Source organism: Triturus cristatus, chromosome 9 (assembly GCF_964204655.1).
Source record: "Triturus cristatus chromosome 9, aTriCri1.1, whole genome shotgun sequence".
Taxonomy (NCBI): Eukaryota; Metazoa; Chordata; class Amphibia; order Caudata; family Salamandridae; genus Triturus; species Triturus cristatus.
The window spans coordinates 1,041,538,625-1,041,559,916 of record NC_140592.1 but is presented as its reverse complement, the minus strand read 5'-3'; the positions used below and the strand labels follow the sequence as shown (position 1 = coordinate 1,041,559,916).

Genomic DNA, 21,292 nt, shown 5'->3' with positions numbered 1-21,292 from the left:
CAAGAAGTGACTCCGCTTCTGCAGCGCTGTTTGCCTATGTGCTGTTGGCACGCATATGCAGAGCAGCAACCTGGTAGAAACAAAACACCTTTACTGAAGACTCTTGTCAAGAAGTAACTGTACAAAGATACTCAGCACTGGGGCATGTGGTCCTTTGTCATTTATTTCATTAAAGTGAGCCCAATTTTGCTTTACCGCCATCCATTGAAATGCTTGTATATTGTCTTAAAATACTGCTTCTTATTCTAAATTGAACATGTGGATCTAGGAATTCTCCAATGATGGAGAAGAAAATAGTTACTTACCTGTAACAGTTCTCAAGCTTTGATATCTTTCCTAGATTCCCATTCTGCCCACCCTTCTCCGCCCAGGAACTTCATCTGTTATTGTAATCCTTCACACTAGTACTTCATAACCTGAGGGTTGGTAGACTCGAGGAGTGTGGCCTTCATTAGGATCCCACCTCTTTAGCTGAAGTTTTGGTCTTTTTCAAAGAGGTTGTTTGGCTACTAAAGTGACAAGATTTAAAGCTCCTTAGGCTATGTTAACATTATACTGCTATGGTAAAATTACCATGGGACATCCAGCTCAATACCGGGGATGATTTGTGCATGTGCCTCTGTGAAAGATAGCAAAGATGGAGAGCTACCGTTAAAGGTAACTATTCTCGTCTAATCTGCCACCCTGGTATGCGTTCAAGGTGTACAAATCTAAATTTCGCGCAGTTTTCCAGCTAGATTCTGAACAGGTTTTACTGGTGTAAACTTGTGGGTAAATCTTCTCGGGATCACAATTTGTACTTAAACAGATAGCATATGCACAGCTAGCGCATGGGCAAATATCCCCAAGTTGGAAGCCTGTCTCATGCGCAAACTGGAGTCTACACACAGACTGGAATTAGCCCTGTAGATGCAATCATGTCCTTAGAGGAGTAGTTGTGTGCCACCATCGGCACTTTTGTAACTCCTTGTTGCATATGTAGAGAGGAGTTACAAAAGAGAGCATAAGTAGAGAGTGCTTTCAACTCTCATCATAGTTAACCAGTGGGAGTTTGTGCCTGAAACAGAATTAGCACCATCATCTAATCAGGAGCTGAGCCTCATACTTGAGAAATCCATAGGACAAGTTTATCTTTTACGTCAATCTGCAGTGGGAGCAAAGACTTAATGGTAGGCTGACAAAAGCGTGCGGTGAAGCAAGAAAATGTGTTGATGCTTATTCACTGTTCACTAACTCCCAGGATTAATGTCCGCAACCCTCGTGATGGAGGGGAGTTTATTGTATTGCCTTCCAAACCAAGCCGTTTGCAATTCAGGAGGTGCAATTAATAATGACCATTTTAATAGCAATAAACAGCAGTGGTAACAGCAGTAGTGTATCCTGGGAAGCTTTAGACTTCAGTGGTTTGGCCTGTGTCTCTCTCACTCTAGCACATGATAAATACTCATTCGGAGGTGGGAATAGGAGTCTCACAGGGGTAATTATCCGGTATTATGCTGGGTTGAACCGCAGAAGAATGCATACACTGTACAGCAAACTGATCAAGAATTTAACTCAAGCTCTCTTTTCTATCTTGTTACTTAATATTGTCTGGAGAGTCTTTCTCACTTGGTGCTTTCAGCCAACAAGGAATTTGAGCGTGGAGTCCAGTGAGGAAAGGCTGGGTTAATATTCAGAGTAGACATGCCAAGCGGCTTCTACAAATAGGACAATAAAGTGGTGAAAATTGCACCTGAGATTATCGAGTCTAAGTAAGCATATAGATGTTATCTTGGTGAAGTCTGATGCTGAATGGTGTAATAGACAATCTGGAAGGAAAAGAAAAGCTTGTGCCAGACAATTACAAAAGCGTTCTGGGCTGGTACATGGCATATACCTTACTAGTCCCAGACTAATATAAACTTAAAAATTGAGTATTTGACCTGTGCTTGGAACTCAGTGAACCTTCTCTTCACCACATGTAACCCTGGCTTAATCCATCATTAAGGTCAGTCCTTCCTTACATATGGACCCTAGTCATCAGCCATGTCCTCTTTACATTGACTTGCAGTGTCACCCCGTCTGCCAGAAGAGTGCTAGGGAGTGAAGGGAGTGTGTGAGGAAAAAAAACGCGCCAACCATCTGCCAATTCCATATGTTAGGCTCCCCGCAGTGCCTTATGCGAGGTGTCGGCAAAAGTAGCAGTCGCACAGTGACAGTGCTTATCAAAGGCCCTTTTGCACCTGTCCAAGCTTTCTGTCTTCAACAACTCAGGTTCACCTCTAGGGCTTCATACTTCGTTTTCTGTTTAGATTGGGCCTTATGATCGTGTTACAATCATAACCCAAGTAGTATATAGACAACTATTCTATTTCGTGGAGGTGTGCAGGTTTACATCTTGACCAACTAGTTCGTAGCCCACCAGCATTAAAGGATACAATGTAGACCTCATCAAACTAAATGATACAGACATCTCCAAGCAGGACACCCTACTGTTCCTACTCTCAGGATCTTAAATAGTCCAATATGACTTTAAAACTATGGTGCCCTCTCTATCTCATTCCCTGCCTTTCACTTCTCATCACAAGCAACCAACTAATTCTTGCAATTGTGATAATATTTTTTCTGTGTTATCCAACTAAAATGCTCGGTATTAGCACCATGCTACTAAATGCATTTCACATCCTTGCTCTCCGAAACCCTAGCAAACCAGGTGGTTTTGTTTGTTTCATTCACCAACAGTGAAAGGTATGGCCTTAAAAGACAATTGGCTTCAAACATATATCGACTCCGGTAGAGTCACCTATGCTTCCAATCTTAAATCTCACTATCAGTGTTTCCCTTACGCTAAACGGAACTTTTATTGGAACAAAATGCTGGGTAGTGCCAGAGTAAAGTAAGCAGGCTGGTTGGAACTAATACAGACTTAAACTGTCATGAGTTTACCCATAATCCCTGTGTACAGTCCATAATAACATCTCTCATTACTTTCCATGGGAAGAAAATGTTCTCTCGCTATTTAACTGTTCTCTTTGCTTTTCACCTGTGGTGCCATTCTCTTGGTTTGCTGGCCACTGCATCTCATCAAAGGCCTTCTTCGTACTGTGAAATCCATTGCTTTAAAACCAGTCATAATACAGGCCATGATCTTCAAAGGCAATGTACCTTTTTTGTCACTAATGTTCAAAATCACCCCTACCTTCTGTCTCATTGGTACTTTACTCCACGTAGGCATGCAAGGTTTTATTGTTACTCTTGTAAACAAAAATATTTTCTCAACCCCTTAGGTCTTACTGGTTATTTCTCATTCATGATTTGTAAGAAGATCGATGCCACCAACATAGTCTTGAACACCAAGAAGAGGATATGTCACTCATGTCATACTTTTGAACATTTCCCTAATTGACAACCTAATAATGTTTCATGCCATCCTTATTAGAGGTTGATTAAAACTCTGCATCTCATTATCACACTTTAGGCAAAATCATCTGTTTTTTTAAGAAGCTACAGAATCATGTGCTTTTCGAACCATTTCTATTCTCTGGATGAATTGAACCAACAATAGAGATTTTACGTACTCCGGCAACTACAAGATCAGTGAATCCAAGCCTCTCAATGAAGCATAAGGCACCATATGAAGATCTATTCTGTTTGTACCTAGATTTTCACAGGAGTCGTGTATCATATGTGCAGTCAGATATTTTTCTGCACCAGGTTTCTATACTATATCAGGAGCACAGAAAAGTGTAGATAGTTAGACATCAAATTTGTGAGGCATCGGGGGGGAGGAGCCTAGCGCTTGACCAAGATGGCCGCGTGAGCTTAGAGCTCCCGAGACCCTCGCGCCCTCCGTCGACTATCCTGACTCTAATCCTGATGGTATGCATGGCACCGTGTTGCTGAGTTGTCAGGGAGGCGACTGATGCTACCCGCGGTCGGATCGCCCATCGGGAACCGGACTTATGACTGGCGAAAGATTGCGGCCTAACTCCCGGAGATGCCAGGGGCTAGAGTTGGCAGGATGCCCGACTCCTAGTTGATCAACAACGGCCTGGTGAGGTGTGAACTGCCGGACAGAGGCCCTCGCTCTTTCACTTTCGGTTTCGTTCCCTTTGTCTACCCGGACACTGTAGTGCTCTGGGTGGCTCTATAACCCCAGGGACGCTCGGTGGGCTATTTTGGCAGCACAAGGCGGACCTGCTCACTCTTTATACCTCTCTCTGAGAGAGGACGGTCCTCACTGCATTGGACTGCCTGGAGTCCATTATGTCGGGCAAGGCAGAAGGAGATCGGCAGAAGACTAAGTCCACCAGGCGGGGAACGTATTCCCAAGTCAACAGTATGGACCGCTACGCCCTCCTGAAGACATCGCCGAGTGGATCGAGCCAGGCGCCGGATGCCCAGAAGGAGGACTCGCCTGGGACCCCGGAGCCCTCCCTGCAGGATGTCATGGGCGCGCTTGATGGGATGCAGACCTCGATGGGGAGGCAATTCGAGGCCCTGGCGCATAAGGTGGACGCCATCCTGGTGGATGTCAATTTGATCCGCTCGGACCTGGGCAAGACTAACGAGCGCGTTAAGGACCTGGACCACAAGACCACGGGCCTCACTGATGAGGTTGCGGACCTGCAGAACGAGGTCCGGAAGCTGAGGGCCGAGAGTGACCTCGCCGCCCGCCGGCTGGAGGACTTCGAGAGCCGGTCCAGGCGCAACAACGTGCGCGTAATCGGGGTCCCGGAGTCCTCGGATGAGGCTTCGGCGGACCTGCTTGTGGAAGATTTGGTCCTCAATCATCTGAAGCCTAAGGGCCTTGGAAAGTTTTTTGCGGTGGAAAGGGCCCATAGGGTGCCGGGCGGACGGCCCAAGGCGGGTGCCCCGCCGCGGCCGATTGTCGCCCGGCTCTTTCATTTTCGAGATCGGGACGCTATCCTGCAAGCTTCGAGGGTGACGGGCCCAGTCCCCTTCCAGAATGCGTCGGTGAATTTTTACCCGGACTTTACCCAGCAGGTGCAGAGGCAGCGACAGAGCTTCCTGGGGGTGAAGCGAAGGCTTCGGGAGCGGGACCTAAAGTATGCCATGCTTTTCCCCGCCAGACTACGGGTGGTGTATGAAGATCGGACATTCTTTTTTGACTCTCCTGTTATGGCCGACGAATGGCTGGACGCTTTGCCCCGGCGACGGACCGGGGACGACACAGCTGAGCATGGAGACAGTGGCCGGGATGGACAGGGCTGATAACTCAAAGCCGGCCTGACTTGATTTGACCATATTTGAAGATCTGAACAGAGTGCAGTAACTGTGGAGGGTTGCGGGAGGACGAGGGGTGCTCTTTTCCTCCCCTAGGGTACTTTTTGTAGATTTTTGTTTTTGTAGGGCGACAGGCACACTGCAAGTTGGGGGGGCTTTTTAAGCTGCAGCAGGGGTGCAGGGTGGGGGGAGTTATGGGGAGTTTGAGTTTGTTGTTGGGGGGTTTATTTCTGCAAGGCATGATGATTATCCTCAGGGCTGTTCCATGGTGGCGCCTCGGGTGTGGGGTGGGCCTCTTTCCGTTTGAGGATGGGGGGTAGAGGCCTAAGTGTTATAAGCTGGAATGTTAATGGTTTGGGGGATCGCATTAAGAGGGGGATTGTTTTGCAATTTCTGAAACGCTCAATGCCAGACGTTGTACTGCTGCCGGAGACGCACCTCATAGGCAATACGTGCTATGCCCTGAATAGGAAGGGGTATAAATTCATTGCACACTCGGGATTCTCTTCTGGGTCCAGGGGTGTGGGCATCCTCGTTAGAGCATCGCTGCCTTTTGAGGTGGACTCCACCATTGTTGACGATAGGGGGAGGGTTGTCGTGGTGGCGGGGCGGTGGCAAGGAAGGACTTTGGTTTTGGTTTCGGTTTATGTCCCGCCGGCCCTGCAGGCCGCCACATTTGCTGAATTGGGCAGGGCTTTGCTGACTCTCCCGGGGGGCATGCTGGTAGTGGGAGGGGATTTCAACGCTGTGGGTTCCGGACTGCTGGATAGATACCCGCCCAGGGACACAGGGGGGGCTCAGAAATGGCTTCCAGACCTCCTAGACACGTTTGGCCTGATAGACTGCTGGAGGCTCCGGCACCCCACACAGAGTCAATACACGTTTCACTCCGGGGCGCATGGTAGCCTCTCCAGGATTGACTACCTGCTCACTCTGGCCGCACATGCCTCGTTGATATCCGAGGCGAGGCACATGGCACGTGGTATCTCTGATCACTCGCCAGTGTGGATCCGGCTGGATCTCGGTCGGGAGGGAGGAGGGAGGGTGGCCCCCATTAACCCTTGGTATTTCCGAGACCCCAAGATGCGCAGCGCCCTGGTAAAGAAGGTAGATAATTACTTTAAGGACAATCTGGGATCCGTGGACTCGGCGATCTCGCTGTGGGAAGCTTTTAAGACCGTGCTTCGGGGGGAGGCCCTCTCCCTGGTGGTGACTGCCAAGAATCGGAGGGATTGCGAAGTGCGGCAAGTGGAGGAGGAGATTGCGGCCCTTGAAGGGGATATGGAGGAGGAGGTCTCAGAGTCCTCATTGCATGAGCTTTGCTTGAAGCAGGCGGAGTATAGGGACCTGGTGACGGACGCCGCCAAGACCCTCAGCAGGGAACAACAGGGCCGTCTGTATGATGTTGGAGATAAGGCAGGGAAACTCCTGGCGTGGCTGGACAGGAAGGAACGGGTCAATAGAGTGGTGCCAGAGTTGATTGGAGAAGGGGGAGAGGCGATTGTGGAACCTGAAGGGATTGTGGAGTGTTTTGCGGAATATTTTCATAGGGTTTATTCCTCTGTGTCGGACAGGCCGCCCGAAGACTCGTCTGATCTCCTCCGTGATATCGAGTTGCCCTGCCTCTCTGACATAGATAGGGACGATTTGGATGGCGACATCACGGTTGACGAGGTGGCGGGGGCGATTCGCGCGTTGAATTCGGGTAAGGCCTCTGGACCGAACGGACTCCCGATCGATCTGTACAAACTGTTCCCGGATAGGGTCGCCCCTCACCTGCGCGCCATGTTTTTGGAGGCGCGGGGAGATGGGATCCTTCCGTTGGATCAGCGGCTGGCGTCGATCGTGGTCATACACAAAGAGGGTAAACCCCGAGATAGATGCGCCTCCTATCGGCCCATTTCACTCCTCAACGCTGAGCCGAAAATTCTGGCCAAACTCCTGGCTACCCGTCTGATTAGGGTACTTGGCGACCTGGTCCACCCGGATCAATCTGGCTTCATCCCGCACCGAAACACAGCATTGAACCTTAGGCGTCTTCATGGCGTCATCGCCAGGGCGGGCACGCTGCGTGAACCGGCTGTTGTGGCATCTCTCGATGCCACGATGGCCTTTGACACGGTGGAGTGGGCATATTTATGGGCCGTGCTGGCCAAGTTTGGTTTCGGTCGCGGGTTTGTGAGCTGGGTCCGGTTGCTGTACGAGGGGCCACTAGCGAATGTTGTGGTGAATGGTCGGGCATCTGCTCCGTTTCAGCTTGGAAGGGGTACTCGGCAGGGCTGCCCCCTGTCGCCTTTGTTGTTCGCCCTCGCCCTTGAACCGTTGGCTGCGTGGATACGTTGGCACCCGGATATACGGGGCCTTCGGTGGTCGCCTGATCACGAGGACCGTATTTCGCTTTATGCCGACGATATCCTGCTGTATCTTGCCTCACCAAAGAAGTCACTTATAGTGGTCTGTGACGTACTCGCATCGTTCGGTAGGAACTCGGGGCTTGTGATTAATTGGGGCAAATCGTATTTGTACGTTCTTAGTGGCGAGGTCCCACCGATCCCTAGAACATGTTCGATACAGGTTGCTCAGCAAGGTTTTGTGTATTTGGGGATTTTTATATCCGTGGATCCTGTGGTGCGCTATGAGAGGAACCTGCTCCCCCCCTTGGCACGCTTGAGGCGAGATGTTGAAGGTTGGCGGAGGCTGCCGCTCTCCCTTGTTGGGCGTGCGGCCCTGTTCAAAATGATGTCTCTTCCCCGCTTCCTCTACGCCCTCCAGAACACCTTGGACTGGGTACCGGCTAAATACTTTCGGGAGGTCGAAGGCCTCCAAAGGACGTTGCTGTGGGACGGGCGGCCGCGAATAGCTATTTCAAAGTTGACGCTCCCATGGTACGATGGGGGCATTGCGCTCCCAGACATCCGACGGTACTACTGGGCCACGCAGTTGAGCGCGATCAACCATGGGCTTTACGGCCCTGCCCTCAGCCCTGGGTATGCCATGGATAGGTGGCTGCTTCGCGGCGGCAACTACTACAGGGCGTTGTATTCGCGGTCCCTAGACTCGTCCCTCACGGGTCCCACAGGTGTGGCGGTGCGCGTATGGAAGATGGCGACCGACTCGCTGGGCTGGAAGGACAGGCTAACCCTCGCTACCCCATTGTTTGAATCGGAAAGGCTGGGAAGACTCTGGCATACGAAGGGCTTTGATAAGTGGGATCTGATAGGTATATCCAGGGTGGGGGATGTGCTGCATAAGGGGAGGGTGAAGTCTTTCGAGGAGTTGCAGACTGAGTTTGAGCTAGGGCCTTCAGAGTATTTTAGATATATCCAGCTGCGTCACGCCCTCCGATCAGTCCTAGTGGAGGGTGAGAAGGTGCCGGAGTCCTCTCCCCTTGAGGACCGAGTCCTTGATGGTCATATGCCTGAGAGCACGATTTCGCTCATATATAAGAAGTTGATAAACGTCCGGGCAGACTTGCTATTGGGGCTGAGAGAACAGTGGACCAGGGATGGCCTCGAGTTGGATAATGAGGACTGGCAGTCAGCGGTTTCTTCGCCTAAGGAGGTTGCGATCCCGTCGCGTTTGAGGCTGGTGCAGCTTAAAATACTGCACCGGGTGTATGTTACGGGGCCAAGGCTGGTCCACATGGGATTCTCGGAGGACGGCCTGTGCAGAAGGGGATGTGGTATGGTGGGTACTTTCCTGCACATCATTTGGGAATGTGGTGTCATTGTGGAGTTCTGGAGGAGAGTCCATGCAGTTATGGGGGAGGTGACGGGCATTGTGGTACAGCCGGAGGCGCGGTGTTGCCTCCTGAACGTTTGGGGGCCACTGATCTCGATGAGGCACAGACCCAATGGGTGACTCTGGGTAACATGGTAGCTAAGAGGGATATTGCGCGATTATGGGGCTCCTCGGATCCCCCTACACTGACCGCGTGGAAGGAGAACATGGATTGGAGCATGTTTAGGGAGAAGACGGTCTACTGCTCTAGAGGTCGCCCCCGGAAGTGGCATGCCATCTGGGGGCGGTGGAACCAATACAGGGGGGGAATATGTCTTGCCCCGGATCTGGAACCTCCCGAGGAACAGCTTTCCCCCTGACCTACCTTCCAGCACAGTTTGGTCTTGGTACTTGTTCTGGGCCTCTGCTGTTCCCCTTCTTCCTCCGCACACAGTCTTATACTTAGTAGATGAGTGGGGTCCTGCCTCCCCGGGGGGCTTTCGCCATGGGATTTCAATGTTCTGCCTTGCTGGGATTTGTTGTGTGTTTTTTCTGTGTTTATTTAAAACTGGACCTTTGCATTACTCTTCGTACTGTATCCGGGACGCATTACTGTATCTAACTTGCAATGCTGCCGAACCTTCGGGCTGTCGGCTGAATAGCTGTGTCCTGAATTTCGAAATAAAGGTTTTCAAAAAAAAAAAAAAATTTGTGAGGCATCAAATTTCCATGCCTTCCTGGCTGAAGGTGCAGCAAAACTTCCTATCCAAATCTCAGGTCAAACAGTCTCCTACATTTGAGACAATAATTTATTCTGCAGCTTCCAAGATACTTCTGCCTCATGTTACTATCTTAATTGAACCTACATTCAAAAATGTCCTCACTCTTACGACCGCCAAGTATGTCACAACACACCTTAAAAATAAATAATGGTCAATCAAGCTTTGCTTTGTGTGACTACATCCTCCGCTGGATTCAGAAACTTTATCAGTGGCGCTATAAGGATACTCTTCTGCACCAGCTTCTACACAGCGCAGAAATGTGCCTACTATGGGACATAAAATAGTGGCTCGTCCATAAAAGCTGCGAGCGCCTCTCCATTGCTGATTTGCAGTGATGCAGTGCTACGGAAGTCCACACAGAAGGTTACTGAGGACGGTCGTGGAAAGCAGTGATTACATTGAGTGAAGTCCTGTTCAGGTGATCCACTCTGCCCCATACATCTCAAATCTAGCCGCATACGACTACTGTCAGTGAGATTGTCCTGGCTCAGGGTACCGGCTGAAAGGTACAGAACCTCACATCTCTGGTAATTCCCTCTCTGGGGCTCATGCTAATGGTGCCGGAGGGATGACTTGTCAGAGATAACCTTGAAGTGATTAAATCCATAACAGCACCAGATTGATACTACAGTACCACAAAGGGTTGAAACCCCACGAAGGCTGCACACAGACTCTTCCAGATAGTCCCGAGGAAGACCCCACTAAGACGGTTAAAATATTGCTTTTATTGAGGGGTCTAAACGTCAACGCCATAATGACAAGTGTAGAGGATCACCCAGGATACTAGATCACACACTGGGTTGTCATTCCTATCTCTTTATTATTATTTTTTTCACACTGTGTTCAAATATAATTTTTCTATGTAGTATATGTCCATTTATTTTGTGGAATGTCCTGTGATTTGTAAATATTTCAATGTATGTGCACTATGGAGTCCTTAATGTTAGTTCTAGAGAGCTATTCTGTGTGTATGTAAATATATGTATGACAATAAGCTTACACTGAATTTTCAAACAGATAAAAATACATAGTTAAAATATAAAACACAAGTTTTGCGTTTTTTGGTGTGGATTTAATGTCCTGTTATCTCATTTATTGATTGTTCTCATCTATTTTTAGAGAGAAATAAAGTGTATACATTTCTTAGATTTTGAAGAGTGGCAGAACCACCTTTTCACATACATTAGTAACTCCCAGGTTCTGCACTAGACTGGGCTACCCCATTGTTTTATATCGTTCATTTTAAAGACACCACACTTGCTATGTCACTAAAGAAGTTTTGTTATTATCATTTCCTTTTGCTAGAAGTAGTTCACCTCTTATTTCATTAGTCTGAGGAGACTTTCCATCAACCCTGAGAGAAAAGGGAATGTATTCTTGCTATTTTGGTTTATGAAAGAAAGGTGAACGTCAGAGTAAAGGGTTTTCTGGATCTGAAGACAGAAGCAAAGCACATATGTCAAAGGCATTTATTACCCTGGTGTTACTACGAAGAGATAAGTTTAGGGAGTCAGCCCAGCACTGCCATCTCTTGCAAGGAGACTGCCTGTATGCAGTCAATGTTCTAGAGGCACATTTTCACATTTTTAAAGTAAGGATGCACTTGAACTATCCCCCCTTTGAGATGGGAGAGCACTGCCCTTGCCTTGCAAAGTGTTACTGTTCGCCGAGTTGTCATCCCCACAAGATGCCTTTTCGAAATGAGCGCCCTTTCCCACTTTTTTGGGTGTTCATGGTAGGGAATCATTGGAAAAAAGATAATTCTCATTCACCCATTCCTGGACAATAGCTAACATCCTCTATACAAAATGCAGAGCAAAAATGCCAAACCGCTTCAACTACAGGCCAGATACAAGCCTTCCTTTACGTGGGCGCCATGCAGGGCATTGAATGGAAAAAGTTTTTTCCAGGGAGTGGAGACAGTTTTCTACTCAAGAGAATTGTTAGTCTTTCTGATCAACCATGTCTCACAGTCAACTAGAGAATCACTCTGTCGGGCATAATGGCATCATGCAGCATAATGAGTGGGCACATTCAGCTGAGACCACTAGTACATACTTAGAACTCCAGTGAAGCCAGTACTCCAGGAATAACTGAAAGTAGCTGCCTTGCATACTCCTGATGAAGGATTTCATCCAGAGCTGCCCTCGGGCAGTTGTGATGGGCCGCAGTTGTGATGGGCCCTTCCTCGATGGCATGGAGAGGCGAGCGCCACTGCTGCAGGTCCATTGCACCTCGTCCTTAGAGGGAACATTGGATCATAGCAGCCTGCTGGAGCTCGCAGCAGCGTGCCCGGCCAGGAGTATGTATCTTGCATTCACAGCCAGCCACTGCTGCAGGTCCATTGCACCTCGTCCTTAGAGGGAACATTGCATCATAGCAACCTGCTGGAGCTCGCAGCAGCGTGCCCGGCCAGGAGTATGTCTGTTGCATTCACAGCCAGCCACTGCTGCAGGTCTATTGCACCTCGTCCTTAGAGGGAACATTGCATCATAGCAGCCTGCTGGAGCTCGCAGCAGCGTGCCCGGCCAGGAGTATGTCTGTTGCATTCACAGCCAGCCACTGCTGCAGGTCTATTGCACCTCGTCCTTAGAGGGAACATTGCATCATAGCAGCCTGCTGGAGCTCGCAGCAGCGTGCCCGGCCAGGAGTATGTCTGTTGCATTCACAGCCAGCCACTGCTGCAGGTCCATTGCACCTCGTCCTTAGAGGAAACATTGCATCATAGCAGTCTGCTGGAGCTCGCAGCAGCGTGCCCGGCCAGGAGTATGTCTGTTGCATTCACAGCCAGCCACTGGTGCAGGACCATTGCACCTCGTCCTTAGAGGGAACATTGCATCATTGCAGCCTGCTGGAGCTCGCAGCAGCGTGCCCGGCCAGGAGTATGTCTGTTGCATTCACAGCCAGCCACTGCTGCAGGACCATTGCACCTCGTCCTTAGAGGGAACATTGCATCATAGCAGCCTGCTGGAGCTCGCAGCAGCGTGCCCGGCCAGGAGTGTGTCGGTTGCATTCACAGCCAGCCACTGCTTCAGGTCCATTGTACCTCGTCCTTAAAGGGAACATTGCATTATAGCAGCCTGCTGGAGATCACAGCAGCGTGCCCGGCCAGGAGTATGTCTGTTGCATTCACAGCCAGCCACTGCTGCAGGTCCATTGCACCTCGTCCTCAGAGGAAACATTGCATCATAGCAACCTACTGGAGCTCGCAGCAGCGTGCCCGGTCAGGAGTATGTCCGTTGCATTCACAGCCAGCCACTGCTGCAGGTCCATTGCACCTCGTCCTTAGAGGGAACATTGCATCATAGCAGCCTGCTGGAGCTCGCAGCAGCGTGCCCGGCCAGGAGTATGTCTGTTGCATTCACAGCCAGCCACTGCTGCAGGTCTATTGCACCTCGTCCTTAGAGGGAACATTGCATCATAGCAGCCTGCTGGAGCTCGCAGCAGCGTGCCCGGCCAGGAGTATGTCTGTTGCATTCACAGCCAGCCACTGCTGCAGGTCCATTGCACCTCGTCCATAGAGGAAACATTGCATCATAGCAGCCTGCTGGAGCTCGCAGCAGCGTGCCCGGCCAGGAGTAGGTCTGTTGCATTCACAGCCAGCCACTGCTGCAGCTCCATTGCACATCGTCCTTAGAGGGAACATTGCATCATAGCGACCTGCTGGATCTCGCAGCAGCGTGCCCGGCCAGGAGTAGGTCTGTTGCATTCACAGCCAGCCACTGCTGCAGGTCTATTGCACCTCGTCCTTAGAGGGAACATTGCATCATAGCAGCCTGCTGGAGCTCGCAGCAGCGTGCCTGGCCAGGAGTATGTCTGTTGCATTCACAGTCAGCCACTGCTGCAGGTCCATTGCACCTCGTCCTTAGAGGAAACATTGCATCATAGCAACCTGCTGGAGCTCGCAGCAGCGTGCCCGGCCAGGAGTATGTCTGTTGCATTCACAGCCAGCCACTGCTGCAGGTCCATTGCACCTCGTCCTTAGAGGGAACATTGCATCATAGCAGCCTGTTGGAGCTCGCAGCAACGTGCCTGGCCAGGAGTATGTTCGTTGCATTCACAGCCAGCCACTGCTGCAGGACCATTGCACCTCGTCCTTAGAGGGAACATTGCATCATAGCAGCCTGCTGGAGCTCGCAGCAGCGTGCCCGGCCAGGAGTATGTCTGTTGCATTCACAGCCAGCCACTGCTGCAGGTCCATTGCACCTCGTCCTTAGAGGGAACATTGCATCATAGCAGCCTGTTGGAGCTCGCAGCAACGTGCCTGGCCAGGAGTATGTCCGTTGCATTCACAGCCAGCCACTGCTGCAGGACCATTGCACCTCGTCCTTAGAGGGAACATTGCATCATAGCAGCCTGCTGGAGCTCGCAGCAGCGTGCCCGGCCAGGAGTATGTATCTTGCATTCACAGCCAGCCACTGCTTCAGGTCCATTGTACCTAGTCCTTAGAGGGAACATTGCATGATAGCAGCCTGCTGGAGCTCACAGCAGCGTGCCCGGCCAGGAGTATGTCTGTTGCATTCACAGCCAGCCACTGCTGCAGGTCCATTGCACCTCGTCCTTAGAGGGAACATTGCATCATAGCGACCTGCTGGATCTCGCAGCAGCGTGCCTGGCCAGGAGTAGGTCTGTTGCATTCACAGCCAGCCACTGCTTCAGGTCCATTGCACCTCGTCCTTAGAGGAAACATTGCATCATAGCAACCTGCTGGAGCTCGCAGCAGCGTGCCTGGCCAAGAGTATGTCTGTTGCATTCACAGCCACCCGCTGCTGCAGGTCCATTGCACCTCGTCCTTCGAGGGAACATTGCATCATAGCAGCCTGCTGGAGCTCGCAGCAGCGTGCCCGGCCAGGAGTATGTATCTTGCATTCACAGCCAGCCACTGCTGCAGGTCCATTGCACCTCGTCCTTAGAGGGAACATTGCATGATAGCAGCCTGCTGGAGCTCACAGCAGCGTGCCCGGCCAGGAGTATGTCCGTTGCATTCACAGCCAGCCACTGCTGCAGGTCCATTGCACCTCGTCCTTAGAGGGTACATTGCATCATAGCACCCTGCTGGAGCTCGCAGCAGCGTGCCCGGCCAGGAGTATGTCTGTTGCATTCACAGCCAGCCACTGCTGCAGGTACATTGCACCTCGTCCTTAGAGGAAACATTGCATCATAGCAGCCTGTTGGAGCTCGCAGCAACGTGCCTGGCCAGGAGTATGTCCGTTGCATTCACAGCCAGCCACTGCTGCCGATCCATTGCACCTCGTCCTTAGAGGAAACATTGCATCATAGCAGCCTGCTGGAGCTCGCAGCAGCGTGCCCGGCCAGGAGTATGTCTCTTGGATTCACAGCCAGCCACTGCTGCAGGTCCATTGCACCTCGTCCTTAGAGGAAACATTGCATCATAGCAGCCTGCTGGAGCTCACAGCAGCGTGCCCGGCCAGGAGTATGTCTCTTGCATTCACAGCCAGCCACTGCTGCAGGTCCATTGCACCTCGCCCTTAGAGGAAACATTGCATCATAGCAGCCTGCTGGAACTCGCAGCAGTGTGCCTGACCAGGAGTATGTCCGTTGCATTCACAGCCAGCCACTGCTGCAGGTCCATTGCACCTCGTCCTTAGAGGGAACATTGCATCATAGCAGCCTGCTGGAGCTTGCAGCAGCGTGCCCGCCAGGAGTATGTCTGTTGCATTCACAGCCAGCCACTGCTGCAGGTCCATTGCACCTCGTCCTTAGAGGGAACATTGCATCATAGCAGCCTCCTGGAGCTCACAGCAGCGTGCCTGCCCAGGAGTATGTCTGTTGCATTCACAGCCAGCCACTGCTGCAGGTCCATTGCACCTCGTCCTTCGAGGGAACATTGCATCATAGCAGCCTGCTGGAGCTCGCAGCAGCGTGCCCAACCAGGAGTATGTCCGTTGCATTCACAGCCAGCCAATGCTGCAGGTCCATTGCACCTCGTCTTTAGAGGGAACATTGCATCATAGCAGCCTGCTGGAGCTCGCAGCAGCGTGCCCGGCCAGGAGTATGTCTGTTGCATTCACAGCCAGCCACTGCTGCAGGTCCATTGCACCTCGTCCTTAGAGGGAACATTGCATCATAGCAGCCTGCTGGAGCTCACAGCAACTTGCCCGGCCAGGAGTATGTCTGTTGCATTCACAGCCAGCCACTGCTGCAGGTCCATTGCACCTCGTCCTTAGAGGAAACATTGCATCATAGCAGCCTGCTGGAGCTCGCGGCAGCATGCCCGGCCAGGAGTGTGTCTGTTGCATTCACAGCCAGCCACTGCTGCAGGTCCATTGCACCTCGTCCTTAGAGGAAACATTGCATCATAGCAGCCTGCTGGAGCTTGCAGCAGCGTGCCCGCCAGGAGTATGTCTGTTGCATTCACAGCCAGCCACTGCTGCAGGTCCATTGCACCTCGTCCTTAGAGGGAACATTGCATCATAGCAGCCTCCTGGAGCTCACAGCAGCGTGCCTGCCCAGGAGTATGTCTGTTGCATTCACAGCCAGCCACTGCTGCAGGTCCATTGCACCTCGTCCTTCGAGGGAACATTGCATCATAGCAGCCTGCTGGAGCTTGCAGCAGCATGCCCGGCCAGGAGTATGTCTGTTGCATTCACAGCCAGCCACTGCTGCAGGTCCATTGCACCTCGTCCTTAGAGGGAACATTGCATCATAGCAGCCTGCTGGAGCTCGCAGCAGCGTGTCCGGCCAGGAGTATGTCTGTTGCATTCACAGCCAGCCACTGGTGCAGGTCCATTGCACCTCGTCCTTAGAGGGAACATTGCATCATAGCGACCTGCTGGAACTCGCAGCAGCGTGCCTGCCCAGGAGTATGTCTGTTGAATTCACAGCCAGCCACTGCTGCAGGTCCATTGCACCTCGTCCTTCGAGGGAACATTGCATCATAGCAGCCTGCTGGAGCTCGCAGCAGCGTGCCCGGCCAGGAGTATGTCTGTTGCATTCACAGCCAGCCACTGCTGCAGGTCCATTGCACCTCGTCCTTAGAGGGAACATTGCATCATAGCAGCCTGCTGGAGCTCGCAGCAGCGTGCCCGGCCAGGAGTATGTCTGTTGCATTCACAGCCAGCCACTGCTGCAGGTCCATTGCACCTCGTCCTTAGAGGGAACATTGCATCATAGCAGCCTGCTGGAGCTCACAGCAGCGTGCCTGCCCAGGAGTATGTCTGTTGCATTCACAGCCAGCCACTGCTGCAGGTCCATTGCACCTCGTCCTTAGAGGGAACATTGCATCATAGCAGCCTGCTGGAGCTCACAGCAGCGTGCCCGGCCAGGAGTATGTCTGTTGCCTTCACAGCCAGTCCCATAGGTGTCCAGCACAATGACGATGTTCTATCTCAGCAAACACGGGGCACGAGTGAAACCACTCAGCCTGTTTGATAAACACAACGCAAACCTTGTAATGGCACTCCAGGTCCAGTGTCCGCTTCATCTGGCAGACAGCAACTTCAAGGTCCCCCCACATCTGCAGACAGAATAGGCTTCTTAGCAAACCCAACCTTGTCTTCGCTCACACCGCACATTTTGAACAGAAGTGCTCTGGTCCTTTTCTATCTCCGCTGCAGACAACCAACCTGTATAATCTGTTTTTAATTAATGGCTTTCAATAAGACTTTTTTTTTACATCCAAAAATGTTTATCAGTTCAAAACAAATCTTTAATATAAGATATACAGCATGGATTCCAAACGGCTGTCTCTGGTCCTTGGTGACATTTACAAAACACTGAGCCTTATCTCGTGGTCAGTTTCTCTCAACGAGTGTATAGGACCGTACCACGCAGAGTCCCCATATGTATTTTTTCTTTCCCTTAGCCAGGACTATCTAGACATGGAAGCACTAAAGATTCCGATGTTGGAGCTCGAGACTTACAAGTCCGCCACTGTTCCTTCCAGTTCCAGGTTTCAAAGTACCCAGCAAGATGGGGATTTGAATGAATTTGAAATCCCGAATTTGCATTAGTAGGCAAACAAGCTGGGTTTATGCTTTTTATACGTAAAGCCATATTCTACTTAGGTACGCATATCTATACATTGGTGGAACCTGCCACCTCTCTTGAACTTTTCTCCTTTATTTTGTCCACATGAATTTAAAAATGTTGATGTCGTAATATTAGTTCCTCTTCAATATTAATACAGCCTGTCGGATGTATAGATTTCTGTATTCTGTTGACTCCACATGACATTATAAATGTATATACTGTAAATGTGACCTTTACCTATGTATTTGTTTACAGGGGAGCTGATGATGAGTCTTTTCTGGTATTACAGACCAGAACACACTCAGGGAGGACGAAATGCCAGCATGCATCAGGTGAGCAGTCAGGATTGCCGAATTCGGACTAAAGTGTGAAGAGGTTATGTCTTTTGTGCTCGTCGCTTCTTCTAATTATGTCTCTGTTGGTGTTCTTCATTCACCAAAGAACTGTTGAAGAAGAGCAGATCAGTCAAAAGAGTGAGTGTCTCATTTGGAATTTGGCAGAGCAGGCGGATTGCAGTAAACAGTCATTCTCCCTGCTCTGCCAGGGGATCTCCGTCCATGCCAATCCCCTGGTGCCCCCGCTCTAGATACAGTCAGAGGGACCACTGAACAGTCATTCTCCCTGCTCTGCCAGGGGATCTCCGTCCATGCCAATCCCATGGTGCCCCCGCTCTAGATACAGTCAGAGGGACCACAGTCAGAGGGCTACCAGGGGATCTCCGTCCATGCCAATCCCATGGTGCCCCCGCTCTAGATACAGTCAGAGGGACCACTGAACAGTCATTCTCCCTGCTCTGCCCGGGGATCTCCGTCCATGCCCATCCCATGGTGCCCCCCGCTCTAGATACAGTCAGAGGGACCACAGTCAGAGGGCTACCAGGGGATCTCCGTCCATGCCCATCCCATGGTGCCCCCGCTCTAGATACAGTCAGAGGGACCACAGTCAGAGGGCTACCAGGGGATCTCCGTCCATGCCCATCCCATGGTGCCCCCGCTCTAGATACAGTCAGAGGGACCACTGAACAGTCATTCTCCCTGCTCTACCAGGGGATCTCCGTCCATGCCCATCCCATGGTGCCCCCGCTCTAGATACAGTCAGAGGGACCACAGTCAGAGGGCTACCAGAGGATCTCCGTCCATGCCCATCCCATGGTGCCCCCGCTCTAGATACAGTCAGAGGGACCACTGAACGGTCATTCTCCCTGCTCTGCCAGGGGATCTCCATCCATGCCAATCCCATGGTGCCCCCGCTCTAGATACAGTCAGAGGGACCACTGAACAGTCATTCTCCCTGCTCTGCCAGGGGATCTCCGTCCAAGCCAATCCCATGGTGCCCCCGCTCTAGATTCAGTCAGAGGGACCACAGTCAGAGGGCTACCAGGGGATCTCCGTCCATGCCAATCCCATGGTGCCCCCGCTCTAGATACAGTCAGAGGGACCACTGAACGGTCATTCTCCCTGCTCTGCCAGGGGATCTCCGTCCATGCCAATCCCATGGTGCCCCCGCTCTAGATACAGTCAGAGGGACCACTGAACAGTCATTCTCCCTGCTCTGCCAGGGGATCTCCGTCCATGCCCATCCCATGGTGCCCCTGCTCTAGATTTAGTCAGGGGGACCACTGGTTTATCATTGGCCCTGGTAACACTATGAGGAATTACTGGGGTAATCGGTCCTGGAATTACCGATTTGCCACATAATTACTCATTTCTTATAGGACTCTGAGGATCCACCTTATAATGGGCCGGATTTTCCTTACACCCTGAGTTACCTGTACCCCTGCAATCGGTAACTCTGGGTGTGGAAAAATACCAGCCCGCGTCCCAAGCCGCTCTTAATGAGAGCCTCAGTCGTAACCATTGACTGCCAGTTGAGAGCGACTCACAGTACTTTAGATGAAAAAGATGTTGCACCTTTGCAGTGCGTGCCCTCTGCAGTGCGTGCCCTCTCCTACACACTGCCTAGTGTCCTGCAAAGGCCTGCTGTGAGATATTGGCGTATGCTCAACAGAGGGAGTAGAAGGGAGCATGTATCTCAGACAGCTCATGTGAAATGAAAGAGCCCCCGTAAACGGTGGTCTTATCTGGGCATTTAACTCCAGGTCCTCCCGCCATAGGATCTCACGGTGTTCCGCTTTCGTGGGACTCAAGATCTTATGGCAAATGAGTCCGGGTGCGCTGGATGTCGTTGGGGATTTGTGTAGAGAGTAGCGGCAGGAGACCTTCACCACTTGCTCCATTTATCCCAAGAACGCCGAAGCCCAGATTGCCAGTGACTGGAGGTTCTCGGAAACGGTAGTGGGTAATAACAACATCTTCTGAACTACAGGACTGTGGTAACGAGTGCCATGTAAAAAAATAATATATTCATTTCATATTCGTGTATTGTGCGCGTAAAAGATGTGCAGAACTCACATCGCGGCACCTTATCACAGAGGTGAGTTTTTAAGCCCAGATTTTGCTTTGAACAAAAGTGTTAATCCTACTTGTTCGTGGCCAGTGATGATGATGTCAGCAATACGTGGTCTGAAGTGAGTTGCTGGTAAACCCTTGTGTGTCCTGCTTTTCAGAACGAGATATTTGCATCCCGCCATCAGGATGAGAACAGCATCGCCTGCATTGAAGAGAAGTGTTATGTCTTGACATTCGCAGAGTACTGCCGGTAGGTGGCGGCCTTGTCTCACTGATGCACTCTGAGCTGCTGATTTGCTTGTAACTGGGTGATCTCGCCCCATGAGTAGTTAAATTGAAGCCCTTTCAAACATTTCCCTGTATTTGTAATGTGATGCGCGCATGTGAAGTTTGTCTGCATTGTACGATCGTAATAACGAACTTTGGCTCACCTTTTCCCATTCTGTATAAAACAACCGGTAAAGCCATCTAATAAATGGAGATTGATGCCCACGGGCGGCTTCTCCGTTGGAGCAGAGGAGCGTCTCCCCACTTAAACCCCCCCCCCCCCCCAAGACCCAGAGACGAAAAATAAAATGGCAGTTCATTACCATTTCATTTTTCATCCCCCATTCCTAGGCAAGCGTCAAGCCTTGGCTGCTGCTGACTGACAACAGCAGGTAGGAGGGTGGGCTGTCAAGTGCCCGTCTTTTTGGCTGGTGGGCCGCACATGCACTTTGAACCTCTCTGGGTTGAGAGTAAGTGCAGGCCTCCAGTGCTCTGTGGAGCGCCAAGTGAGGCCGCTCCGTCCAACCAGGGCGCTGCTCACATACTGCCTGTGAGCAGCGCTAGGATTGGGGAAGGGAGTTCCAGCATCTGGTTCCACTTCCTGCAAAGAAGAGGTTCGGAGAGGGAGTAGAGAGTAAATGCGGGCCTCCAGTGCTCTGTGGAGAGTCAAGTGAGGCCGCTCCGTCCAACCAGGGCGCTGCTCACATACTGCCTGTGAGCAGCGCTAGGATTGGGGAAGGGAGTTCCAGCATCTGGTTCCACTTCCTGCAAAGAAGAGGTTCGGAGTGGGAGTAGAGCGTAAATGCAGGCCTCCAGTGCTCTGTGGAGCGCCAAGTGAGGCCGCTCCGTCCAACCAGGGCGCTGCTCACATACTGCCTGTGAGCAGCGCTAGGATTG

General features: G+C 51.3%; 1 protein-coding gene across 5 annotated transcripts in view; it reads left to right on the top strand.

Annotated features, from left to right (window-relative positions):
• Positions 1-21,292, top strand: part of BAHD1 (bromo adjacent homology domain containing 1) — a 571,779-nt gene that overhangs the window by 524,444 nt on the left and 26,043 nt on the right. For all 5 annotated transcript variants that reach the window (XM_085626871.1, XM_085626872.1, XM_085626875.1 and 2 more), the window contains exons 5-6: positions 17,976-18,052; positions 20,287-20,378. In XM_085626871.1, the coding sequence (XP_085482997.1) occupies positions 17,976-18,052; positions 20,287-20,378 (169 nt within the window). The remainder of the gene's footprint in view (positions 1-17,975; positions 18,053-20,286; positions 20,379-21,292) is intronic.